This window comes from Quercus robur, chromosome 5 (assembly GCF_932294415.1).
Source record: "Quercus robur chromosome 5, dhQueRobu3.1, whole genome shotgun sequence".
NCBI classification, from domain to species: Eukaryota; Viridiplantae; Streptophyta; class Magnoliopsida; order Fagales; family Fagaceae; genus Quercus; species Quercus robur.
Window position 1 is genome coordinate 52231941 of NC_065538.1, and position 12380 is coordinate 52244320.

Consider the following 12380-nt stretch of genomic DNA (forward strand, 5'->3'; position numbering starts at 1 on the left):
ATTTTATGGATCATTTAAGTCTTCCATTGTAATTGTTGGGAAGCTCTTCATTTATACGTTTCCTTTTTTGGTAAAATCCCTTTTTCAAATCCTTCTGGAGCCACATGAGCCCTTCCTATATGCCATAAATGACCTACGAGAAGAAAGAAACCTAGAACAAAATGAGAGGTAGCTAACCAACATTTAGGTTATGTATACAACGAAAACATCTAAAAAAAAAAAAAAAAATCTTTATATATAGAACCTAGATGTTGGTTAGCTACCTCTCATTTTGTTCTAGGTTTCTTCCTATATGTAGGTCATTTATGGCATACAGGAAGGGCTCATACAGCTCCAGCAGGATTTGAAAAAGGAATTGATTGTGATTTTGAACCAGATTTTTCCATTACTCCTCTTAACTAAGACAGTTGATTTAATGCTTGAAGTCGGAATCTGTGTGATTTCATCGTCATGATTTATGTGTGTGTACGAATAAGCAGTTAGAGAAATGTCATCTTGAGCCCTTCCATAAGATGAAGCCCTCAACCTTACTGTGTCCTAGTTGTTTATCACATTTATTGTTATTATATACTGTTTATCCGACAAGATTTACTTTAAAATGACATCATGTAAAACCTGTCCATCAAATGAGGGGAAGAAAGCTCTTAAAAGGAGAATTTGATTAAAAGCTACATTTTGTCTACTGGATGTCATTTTTGAAGAATGAACTCACTGATGAAAAATTTGCTTAATTTCTTTTTAAATTGACTTACATGCTGTCAATTCTGTCAGACATGTGTTACCATCCGCAATGCCATATTCCATCAGAAAAGCGTATGATTGCTTCCAGAATTGTGTGCAGTTTCTAACCAGTTTTTCTATGAGGGTATTGCTGTAAAATCCTTCCAATACTGCCAAGACCACTGAATCTAATATTATATTTCACATGATAAAAATTTACTTATATGTTGTAAGTTGTAACTAAATATCTGTGCCTCTATATATAGCCGGTCTTCACTCTAATAATAACCGTCTTATTCCTTACTTTTGTTATGTATCTTTCCAGAATTTCTTCATATTATTTCCAGGGTTTTGATTTTGCTTACGGGCTTGCTTTGCTAGCTCTGCTACGGCAAGGGATGAAAGATAAATCAAGTGATGGGGTTTTTTATTGGAATGTTACTGGTGCCTCCATTTGTTATCTTGATCTTGAGTTACGTTTTTTTATCCCAGTCCTGCATGAAAGCTTTCCTACAATATGCTCTATTCTTTTCTGCTGTATTCTTGTCTACAATTTTATATCTTGATTAGCTTTTTGATCAAATGCATTGCACATGAAAAAAAATGAGTGTGTTGTATAGTAGGACAAAAATTATATTAGTTTGAAGATACTTATGCAATATATTAGACAACATTTTATTTTTACATTATTGAAAGACATCAAATACGAGAAAGAAGAAAATAAGTATTGAAAAACAAAAATAAAATAATTTAGAGAAATGGAAGCAAGAAAGAAAGAAAAAAAAATAAAAAATAAAGGTTTGGCCTTACAGCCTACATCTACGGATAAAACCATAGGAGCTACATCTTTATTGTATTCTCAAATTTTTATTACAATGAACCCTAGTGGGGTATATATAAGAGCTAGGGTTAGCCTAGATGGGCTCACAATATATTGGGCCTCTTGGGCTATTATATTAACATAAACCCAATATCTTTAACAATAAATATATATAGCAATTAGCAAATCAAGGCGGTTTTTCTCTTTCATTTAACAATAGCCTACAAGGCTATAACTGATTATTAGTCAAAGAAAGCCAAAGAACCTTTGCTTTATAAGGCCAAATTAATATATCCTTGTTTAAGTAGAGTTATTTATTTTTGAATTTAACTTCCTAGTTTGTGTAGGAATGTCCCACGTTTTTTTTATTTATTTTACTTATAAATCTTTTAACTGATGGCCAAACTATAGAACCTTAATCAGAGAAAGAGGACGCCATTAGGGGAAAATAACTAATAATTAAAGTGAAAAAGGATAGCAACTCAGATTAGGTAATTTTGGTAATTTCAACTATTTTCTTGGTAATATTGTCCAACGAATCTTCATCACCATTCATGCTTTTGTACCAACTAGTAAGTTACCCGTGCAATGCACAAATAATGTACCAATTATATATGAAGCTGAGGAGCAACATCCACTTTCCTATTGAAGTATTTGATTGTTTAATAACAAACTAGCTCCTCTAACTTTTTATGTCAGAGCTGGAACCATCAATTGAAATTCATATACAAATTGGCCACATGGTATGCAGGATATGCAGGACAATACAGGTTGATGTGTAAACAAAATTTCTTCTGTTTTAAGCACACAAAAAATGTTTGTAAGATCACAAAAGTGAATATCCTCTCTAAATTGGATTTCTTATCCCGAAGCTTAACCCGAGTCTATTGGTCTGTTTTTTTTTTATTTTTTTTTTTTATTTTTTTTTTTTTTTTGTTTTATGGCTAATTGGTAAGGATTAGAAGGTTTCTCATCTTCCCAAATTTCTCATGCCACAAAGGCATAATGTAGACATTCCGTTTTCAGATTGCCCAATAACTGTGATCTTCAAGTTTGATATAGATGCAGCTTGAAATAATGTTTTCTTAACTGAAATTCAATTAAATGAGTGGATTTTTCAACAATACAATGCCCATTTCTGCTAATCTATTTTATTATGATCTGTTGGCTCAAGTAATAAAGTCGCAAAACAACTTCTCGCTTGGAGTCTTTTAGATATATAGAAACTAGATTTTCACATTGATAAATGTTTATTTGATGTACTGCATTGAGACAAAATTAAGTATTTTTTTGGTTTCATATTTTAATAAAACTCTTTCGTGGCTACTCTGGCTCAAATGACGCTTCTCCATTAAGAAAGGGTGGTGCCATGGAGAGTAAGGTGTTGTGGGTTCAATAACCATTGGGTGCATGTGTAACTCACCAATAAAAAAATATCAGATTTCTGGGATTTGTGTGGACTTCCATTAGTTTGTAGATGCCACTTTGTAGCAAATTCAATCTGCCACATATTGCTGTATCAGTGGAAAATTTAAGGCATGAGAGTAGAAATCTTATTGTTTTTGTATTCTTTTTAAATACAACCAAAACAACAAAGCCTTAATCCCAAAATTTGGGGTCGGCTATGGATCCTCAATAGATTAGATTTGGTCGGCCACATGTATTCTTTTTAAATATGCTTTCGAAATTGAACTAGAAAATTAATTTTAAAATGGACTTCGTTTGATTCCATTCAATTTTCTTACCTGTGGCAGAGCATTGGTTGCTTCCTCTTAACACATGGCCTTGAACTGTTGCCTTCTCGTAACTTGACTCCTGTCACAATCAAAAAGTGGTGGAGGAGTATTCAAATTCTAAAGCGTGGTACTTAATAGTTATTTGGAACCTCTCTTGAAACCCTCCCCAAAAACTGTTGCTCTTATCCTGATGAAGAGTGAAGACATAGATGTGAAACAGAATTAAATAGGGTACTTTCAGGCTCAATTGATAATGTCATCATCTATTTGCGTAATCTTCAGAAGGCACAAAAAATTTCCTCTTCTTAATGTGTAATTTTGTAATGCCACTACTACAACCTTTCATGCTTCTATTATACCACTTTTAGGTGTATCCTGGAGGAATGCATCACTGCACTAAGGTCGCAGTACAATTACTGACTTTCTCATTTCAAGCAGGAGAATGTTTTGGATTTTTAGGAACAAATGGAGCTGGGAAAACCACAACACTTTCAACGCTGTCTGGTATGTACAAATTCTGTAATGATACATGAGCAATTTATCTGTGGAACATCTAAGTATATCTTAGGCTGCCATGAACAGTTTCTAATTCAATTAAGTTTTTGGAGGAGTCAATTTTATTAGAAATTACTACATTTCTGTAATAACTGAGAACTCTATTATATAGTGTCTGTTCTCCTTCTTAGCCTGTTTTGTATATTTGTCTTTTATTTATATTTACATTCCTGAGGTTTTATGTGGTCCTCAACTTGATGAGCTTCATAAGAAATTGATAATGTCAGAAACTTTTACCAGTGTCAAGAGATCTGATTTTTCTATAATTAATAATTATCTGTAACTCTGTCTGTTTTTAAGTACATTAGCATGTTTCTGAATTTTGAAATATTTAGTGAGGTTACTGTTTTTGATCATATATTTGCCATGCAGGAGAAGAATCCCCAACTGATGGAACTGCTTTTATTTTTGGCAGAAATATACGTTCCAATCCTAGGGCTGCTCATCGGCATGTATATATTGATTTATTTCATTCATTTTCCTTTTTTTTTTTCCCTTGAATTTAGACTCGCTATTTGTAATATACTAGTGGAACTTAGCTAACTTGTTTCTTTTATTAGTTAATTTCAGATTGGGTATTGTCCACAATTTGATGCTTTATCAGAATTTTTGACTGTTCGAGAGCATCTTGAGCATTTTGCAAGAATAAAAGGACTTCCAGAGTACAAGATAGATGATGTATGTATTTTAGTTCAAACCTTATAGTTCATTTTACTCATTAAGCTGGTGTTTAAATCAGAATCTGGTCTGCTCTTTGTAGCCACAACCAACTTAGAATTCCTTCATGTTTGATTCGCTGGGATTTGATTGTGCATCAATGCAATGTTTTTCTTCCGGGTTCCTTTTCCTCAGTTTGGGATTGAGTGTATTAGTTAGACAATCTGGTTAGTTGTGTGTGGGAGAGAGAGAGAGAGAGAGAGAGAGAGAGAGAGAGAGAGAGAGAGAGAGAGAGAGAGAGAGAGAGAGAGAGAGAGAGAGAGAGAGAGAGAGAGAGAGAGAGAGAGAAGAAGAAGAAGAAGAAGAAGAAGAAGAAGATGATGATGAAATGATCTTGATTTGGTTTATTGTTCTCAAATATTTTTTTTAGATTGGTAGTAAGAATTTGTATAAATATTTAAAATAAAGTACAACAGTTCCTTGATATGGAGAGGACATTGGATGTTACCCACCTGATACCTACTGAATTCTAAAAAATTCAGTCTCTATGACATCTGCAATATTCTTTGGTTTATCAGCATCTACTGAAAGCCAATGAAGGTAAGGAGCTGACGAACATCGATTCATCCCTCAAAATTGACAATTCATGCCCCTCAAAAGTTCTTCTATTTCTCTTCCTCAGGCTCCACGAGCACAATGGTACTAAATTCCAAGTCCTATGTCTGTGGGAGCTTGGTTTCTGATGTGAACCCCGTCAAGAATAACGAGTCCCAACAACGAAAGGGAACCCAAGATCGTTCTATGGACAGATTCAAATGGGAGACCTCGACCCGTTGTTTATGACAAACAAGAACCTCGGTATAAGGAAGACGCCACAAATGGTGGTGGAAACTCTGTTTGATAAGTCGAGATGAACGCCACGGGAATTTCCGATAAGTTCGAGTAGTTCTTCAAAGAACCAAAGAGAATAAACCTCACAAGTTTTATCAATAATATCTGAAAAACGTTTATAGATTTAGATGACTATTTAAGGGCTCCATAAAACTTGACAGACAAGAAAATATATTCTAAAATAACTCCTAATTTATACTTAACCATATTGGGAATAAAGTTTGAACTAAAAAGCATTAAATGCACCTAAAAACAAGGAAATAAATCACCTAAACCTAGAATAACGTTTTTTCCATAGACCCAAAATATTTCATGCCAATTCTTAGCCTTGACCGGATCCTTCTAGAACTTGAATCAAGGTGACCATTTTTTGTTGCCCACGTGGATCATGCTCAATGGGCCTCCATGAGTTTGCTTGAACCCTTAACTCTTGGATGAGTCCGTTAAGTACATCCTTGAACTTCTTTGCTCGTGCTTTTGTAACCGGCCCAATTGGTACTTGAATGAGATCCTTCGAAGCGGTGCCTTGATCTCCATCAGTTTCCTTCTTGGATCTTTAAGCATCATATATGCATAATTAGGCATCACACACCAAACACTAAAGATCACCACTCTTCTTACATATACAACAACAGTCAACCATGATCATCCCTCACATTTGAGATTTTGAGTTTAGGATTTTGTATGAATCAAGTTTCTTGCTTAATCAAATATTGAATGTTTTACATAGAAGAAATTGTCTTTAACTTTAATTGCGTGATTTGGTATATAGTGACAATCATGTTTTGGATCTTTAATGCCTCAAGCTATCTGAACAGGTTGTAATGGAAAAAGTAGTGGAGTTCGATTTGCTGAAGCATGCGGACAAACCATCATTTTCCCTTAGTGACAGAAACAAGCACAAATTATATGTTGCAATTGCTATGATAGGAGACCCTCCTATAGTCATTCTAGATGAGCCATCCACAGGTATACATGCTGCTCCCTTTTATTCTACATCTTATTAGATAAGTTTTACTAATAGTAAGTATCATAACTTTTGTTATCAATTCTAGTTAAAAGTATGGTTTTTCAATATTAAACTTGAAAACTATCAATATGAAACTTGTAATCAATTACAAACACAAACTAAATCTCAAACCTCTCACATTCACAAACTCACAATCCTAAAGCCCCAATGCACCTCTCTAACTCAAAAATAGACAAACACTCAAACTACTCTTCAAAGAAACCCACTCCATTCTCTTCTAAGAGTCTTCTCCTCTCTCCCTGTGAAAATGTTCAAACTCCTCCATGAAAAAACCCCTTTTTACTACATCTAGGTTTATTTTGTAGTTAATGCATTGTTTGCTTATCCTTAATTTGAATTTTTTATGCATGAATCAATCGCAATGACATCCTCCCCACCCAAGCCTTTAGGAAAATGTTTCATGTTCGAATAACATCTTCTATTCGTTGTCAGTGTTATTTCCAATCAACTACTTTGTTGTTGTTACTAATAATTCATTATTGTAGGTATGGATTACCTTGCCAAACGATTCATGTGGGAAGTGATATCTCGTTTATCTACCAGGAGTGGAAAGACAGCAGTAATTCTTACAACTCACTGCATGAATGAAGCTCAAGCTCTGTGCACAAGGATTGGGATAATGGTATAGATTATGTGCACCTTACTAGACTGAAGAACTTGTTGATGTCACTTAATAAATATTTTGATTCTTTTGTGTTTGATTTGAAGGTTGGAGGCTGACTAAGATGCATTGGGAGTCCACAGCATCTGGAAACACGATTTGGAAATCACCTTGAGCCAAAGGTATGTATGATGACTTGCAAACATTTGGAGCTTTTTCGGGAAATTAAATTTTTGTTCCCTGTCCTCAGGTAGTACCTACTGAGGTCAGTTCTGTGGACTTGGAAAACCTTTGCCGGATCATTCCAGAAAGGATTTTGACATTCCTTCTCACCCAGGAAGTTTACCTGCTGACATTGAAGTTTGCATTGGGGGTTATTGATTCCATTACATCAGAAAATGCGTCAGCAGTGCTGCAGTGGTGATTAGCTTGTCAAGGGAAATGATAATTACAATTGGATGCTGGCTTGGTAACGAAGAACTAACAATGACACTTCTATCTTCAACAAGATTTTCCGATGGGACTTTTGGTGAGCAGTTATTTGAGCAGTTGGTTCGACATTGTATGTATATGCTGATTTATATTCTTTGTTTTACTGTTGATAATTTTTTTCTATCAATATATATTTTTTCCTTGGGAGTTTGAATGGGAAGCCTTTAAAAGCTTCTGGCTTGTCATTTCCACAAAGCTAATGATACTGCGTTACTTTTAATTATCAGTATCATCACCACCACTACTACTACTTCCAGATTTCATATATTTTTCTTTTCCAAACCTTTGATTCTTTTGTTTCAATGCAAACTATGCTTTGATCCTTTTAGTTCAGTTTTTGAATCTTTTCCTGATATGTTAAACTCTTGACGTTTGCATTTTGCATGTGTTTTGATTTTCAAAAGATTATTTGTTGTTGGTAGTCATACTTGTCTAGCACACCACAATTTAACATGATCCACTTTCACACTGTATCTGTATGGTTCTATCTTTTAAGACCAATTCCTCTCCCTTCCAACCCCTCTACCCTTTCCGTCCCCCGGCGTAGGGTATCCTTGGGTGAAATGCTAAAAACTAGACATGGCAAAATGGATCAAAATTTTCTGACCCGAACTCGATTTTTTGACCTGAAGCAAAAACGGGTTGACCCATGATTAGGGGTGACAATTTTTATCCATATCTATGAACCCGCCCATTACCCACCTTATTTGGATAAGTCTTAACCCAACCCATTTGAATATTTGGGTTAAATGGGTAAAGACTCATTTAGTTATTTAGTTAGATAGATCTAAATGGATAAATCCACCAAAAACCACTAAACCCATCTAAAATTTAAATTTAAATAAACCCTCTAAACCCTTCTAAAATCTAAAACTTAAATAAAGAATATAACCTTCTTAAACCCAAAACATTCGGCCCTTAGTCAAATAAAAAAAAAAAAGTTTCCTACATTTTCTCATCATTCAAACAGACTCGTAAGAGCATCTCCAACCGGTTTTGCCATCTCATCTTATTTTACCATTCCATAAAGCTATTTTATCAATTATACAATACTTTCAACATCCCAACTTTTATTTTCCTATTCTACTCATTAAAATAATATTTCAACACAATAAAATAATATATCCCACATTCACCATCATTTACAATGCAACCCATTATTTATTCTTTCTCTCTTTCTTTCTGTTTAAGAACCATGATCACCACCACCGTTGCACTACACACACTTGACACCACCATCACCACTAGCAGCCCATAATCTACCGTCAACACCAAAAAAAAAAAAAAAAAAAAAAAAAAACCCCAAACCATCAACACCACCCTCTCCGACCATCAACACCACCAAAAAAAAAAAAAACACAGCAACCCACGGTAAAAAACCAGACCCACGCCACTGCCACTGAACCCCAACAAACCACCAATCACCACCACCACGCCACATGCCCACCAGAAAAATCCACTCTATCAAAACCCCATTGGAATGAAGCTCACGCAATCAAAACCCGATCTCCATATACGCCGATCAAAACTCCGATCTCCACAGAACCCACCCGATCTCCTTCCGCCGATCAAAACCCCCATCTGAACCCACCCAAAATCAAAACCCACCTCATCGTGTACAATATTCCCCTCAAGTGTGCATTATACAAAAGTTAGGCATTAGAAGAATTTTCTTGTTTCTCCCTTTCTTGGCGTTGTGCTGAAATTCTCATCATTCTTGTCATCTGCTCATTGGTCATCATGGATCATTTGTATCAATGTTGATGGAGGATATAGGATTTATTTTATTATTTTTGAACTAATACCTCTCATCTATCTTTGGTTAGAAGACTTCTCTTGGACACTTTGGGTCCACTCTTGCTCAAACAAGACCCTTTAGAAGCATAATTTAATAATCACATCTGGAATTGGAAGTAGCATATTTTGTTCCTCCACAACTTTTGGTGCAACAAGTTAGTCTGCATCTGGTGCAAGCAGCACCCCTGCCTTTAGTGTTACAACCATGCTTTCATTTAGTGCTATAAGCACACCTGCAATAGGTGCCATGCCCACCCCTACCTTTGAGGTTAGCATCCCTGCCTCAATCTCATTTGTATCATTTGACAATAAAAGGATAGTAGGATATAGGATTTATTTAGGCTTAGTGCAGATGCCAATCTATATCTATATATTACTAAAAGCTGAAGTGTAGCATTTAATGTTACTATGCTCCCGTTGAGCCACATCAGCAGCCATGTCATTTCCCTTCTTTTTTCTAAATTTTTCCCATAATTTAAAAATACTTTTTCTAAATATTTCTCATAATTTTAAAATACTATTAAAAAGAAATGATTTCCAACTCTGCACCATAAAGCCCAATCTTACGTTAATGTTGTTAATGTTGTCTTTAATGCTAACCCCTCTGTCTCCCCTCCTCCTTTTGCTTTTCTTGTCTTTCACACTTTCTAAACTTCAGAATTTCACCTTTCTAACGCTAAACTCTCTCTCTCTCTCTTCCCTCCTCGGTCTCTTCATCTCCTTTGAATCACTTCTTCGTACCTTTTCAATTGCCATTTTGCTAAAAAAATCACTTCTTCATACCTGTTCATCTCCTAGGTACGCATTATCTCTTCCTTTTGTAATTAACATTTTGCTATTCTTTCAACTAATTGAGCATTAATTCAAACCTTCTTCAAATTTGTCTCTTGATTAATGATGATTCTTCGTATTCCCGATCAAGAGGTTTTTCAAAACGTTCAATTGTTGCTTATTGGAAATAGAACACCCACTGCTTTATTTCTCTCTCTCTCTCTCTCTCTCTCTCTCTCTCTCTCTCTCTCTCTCTCTCTCTCTCTCTCTCTCTCTCTCTCTCTCTCTCTCTTTATATATATATATATATATATATCTGCAATCTCTTTGCCTCCATAGATAAAGAGCCTATCAGCCTAACCTATACCAATGCAGAATCCAAACCTTCCCACGAATAAGCGCCCATGAAATAATCATATTTAAAGCCATGGAAATTTGTTGTGGGGTTCTCAACAAGCAAACAGACCAAAAAAAAAAAAAAAAAGCTTTTAGAATCAAAGCCCTTCAACCTCCAAACCAAAACATTGTCAACGTTAAAGAAGTGCTTGAATAATCTGTAATTCGGTTCTCACAGGTTTAGATCAGATATATATATTATTTTGTGTAGTTACAGCCATTGTTGAAGCTTCAACCGCCATGAGATCTATCAAACCATGAGATTGTCTCTGTCTCTCTCGCTCTCGCTGCATTTTCTCCATTTCTATAGGTCTTCTTTGCTTGATTGTCATGGTGAAGGATTTGGCTGCTGCAGAAGATGGACTGGTTGTGCTTGACCCGTTCAACCACTTTTTTCTTTTGTAAATTGCCTTGGGCTGTGTTTTTACTTAATTGGTTTTTTAATGGGCGGACAAACCAATGCTAGCCCCTCTTTAGTTTTTGTATTTTTTTTAATTTCATAAGTGATTAATGGGGTTGGGCATAATAAAATAATATTGGGTAATTAAATGGGCTAGACATGATGTAAGATAATTTAAATAAAGACTTGCATAAAAAGTAGTAGAATATTAACCTCTAACAAAAAGTTTAAGTATATTAATTTCAGATATATATATATATATATAAATATATATTTATATCCATTGATTGAGATACTCAATATTTATTTATGTTTGCTTTTGATTTAATATTACTTATTTGTCTTATGAAAGTTATGATATATATAAAAAATATAAATATATTTGAAATATAGATATTTATATTTATTTGAATTATTTTAGTTCATTTTTATATTTTTACTAATTTAATATATTTATTTATTTTTTAAATAATTATTAAATTAATTATGATGTCATTATGGTTCGACCTCAGTTTGACTTTAAAAACCTTAAATCTCTCTCTTTTATGATTCTTTGAACGGTCCAGATTTCAAAACTATGTTTGTAAATGACAATGTCATAAATAATCTCTACCCACTTGGTGTCACAAATTCTATTTGATCCCTCAAGACATTGTCTTTGCTTGAATATATGTCATTGGTATAACAAATCGAAGAGCAAATTATGGAGAGAGATCATAACTTTTCTTTTCTTTGTTTCTCATAAAAAAAGTATATGGGAAAATGGTTTCTTTTTCCCAAATTTGGTAGGCTATGGTTGGTCATGATTATTGAGAGTTGGAGCTGTTTGGTTGTTGACGATAAATGCATGAATGTTTTTAGAAAATGGGTCATAAATGTTTTTAGGGTTGGACAAGTTAGTTGTCAGTTGGAGCTTGTGTGTGTATGTTTAAAAAAAAAAAAATTATTTCACACTTTGTTATTGAAACAGTTGTTACATTGTAGGTATTGCATATATTCACCAATTGTAGGAGATAAGGTCTCAAATTCTATAGATTTAATTTTTAACTTATCCCAATGAAAAATTATGTATTTCTTTTAATAATTAAAGTACTATACAAAGAACAAATAGAGGGCTTATGATATTGTACGTATTTAAATTATAGGTGGGCAATTTTATCCAAACAAAAAAACATGTCTCAATTATGGCTTTGTGCAAAAGAAAAAAAAAAGAAAAAAAAAAGAAAAAAAAAGAAAGTGTAGCAAATATGCTATTGCAATCCTGCTTTGTTTTTGAGTAGATGTTTGTTTATTTTATTTTGGCCATACAAGAAATGCACATTGCATTGAAGTGTGCATTGTCATTTGTTGTTGGACTAATATGTTTTTCATATAAGGTTTTGTAATTCTATTTTAAAGATCAATGAACACTAGCCTTTTTAGATATTGAATATAGACTTCCACAGATATGCTTGCTATTTTTCTACTTGAAATTTCCAATGTTGTATGAAATTAGAACTTCTCTTTAAGGAGGT

At 34.1% G+C, this 12380-nt stretch overlaps 1 protein-coding gene across 1 annotated transcript; it reads left to right on the forward strand.

Annotated features, from left to right (window-relative positions):
* The first annotated feature begins 6203 nt into the window (after positions 1-6203).
* On the forward strand, positions 6204-7251 carry LOC126726299 (ABC transporter A family member 1-like). The gene is made up of 3 exons (XM_050431532.1): positions 6204-6348; positions 6895-7031; positions 7118-7251. The coding sequence occupies exons 1-3, from the start codon at positions 6204-6206 to the stop codon at positions 7127-7129; spliced, it is 294 nt and encodes a 97-aa protein (XP_050287489.1). The 3' UTR covers positions 7130-7251.
* The last annotated feature ends 5129 nt before the right edge of the window (positions 7252-12380 follow it).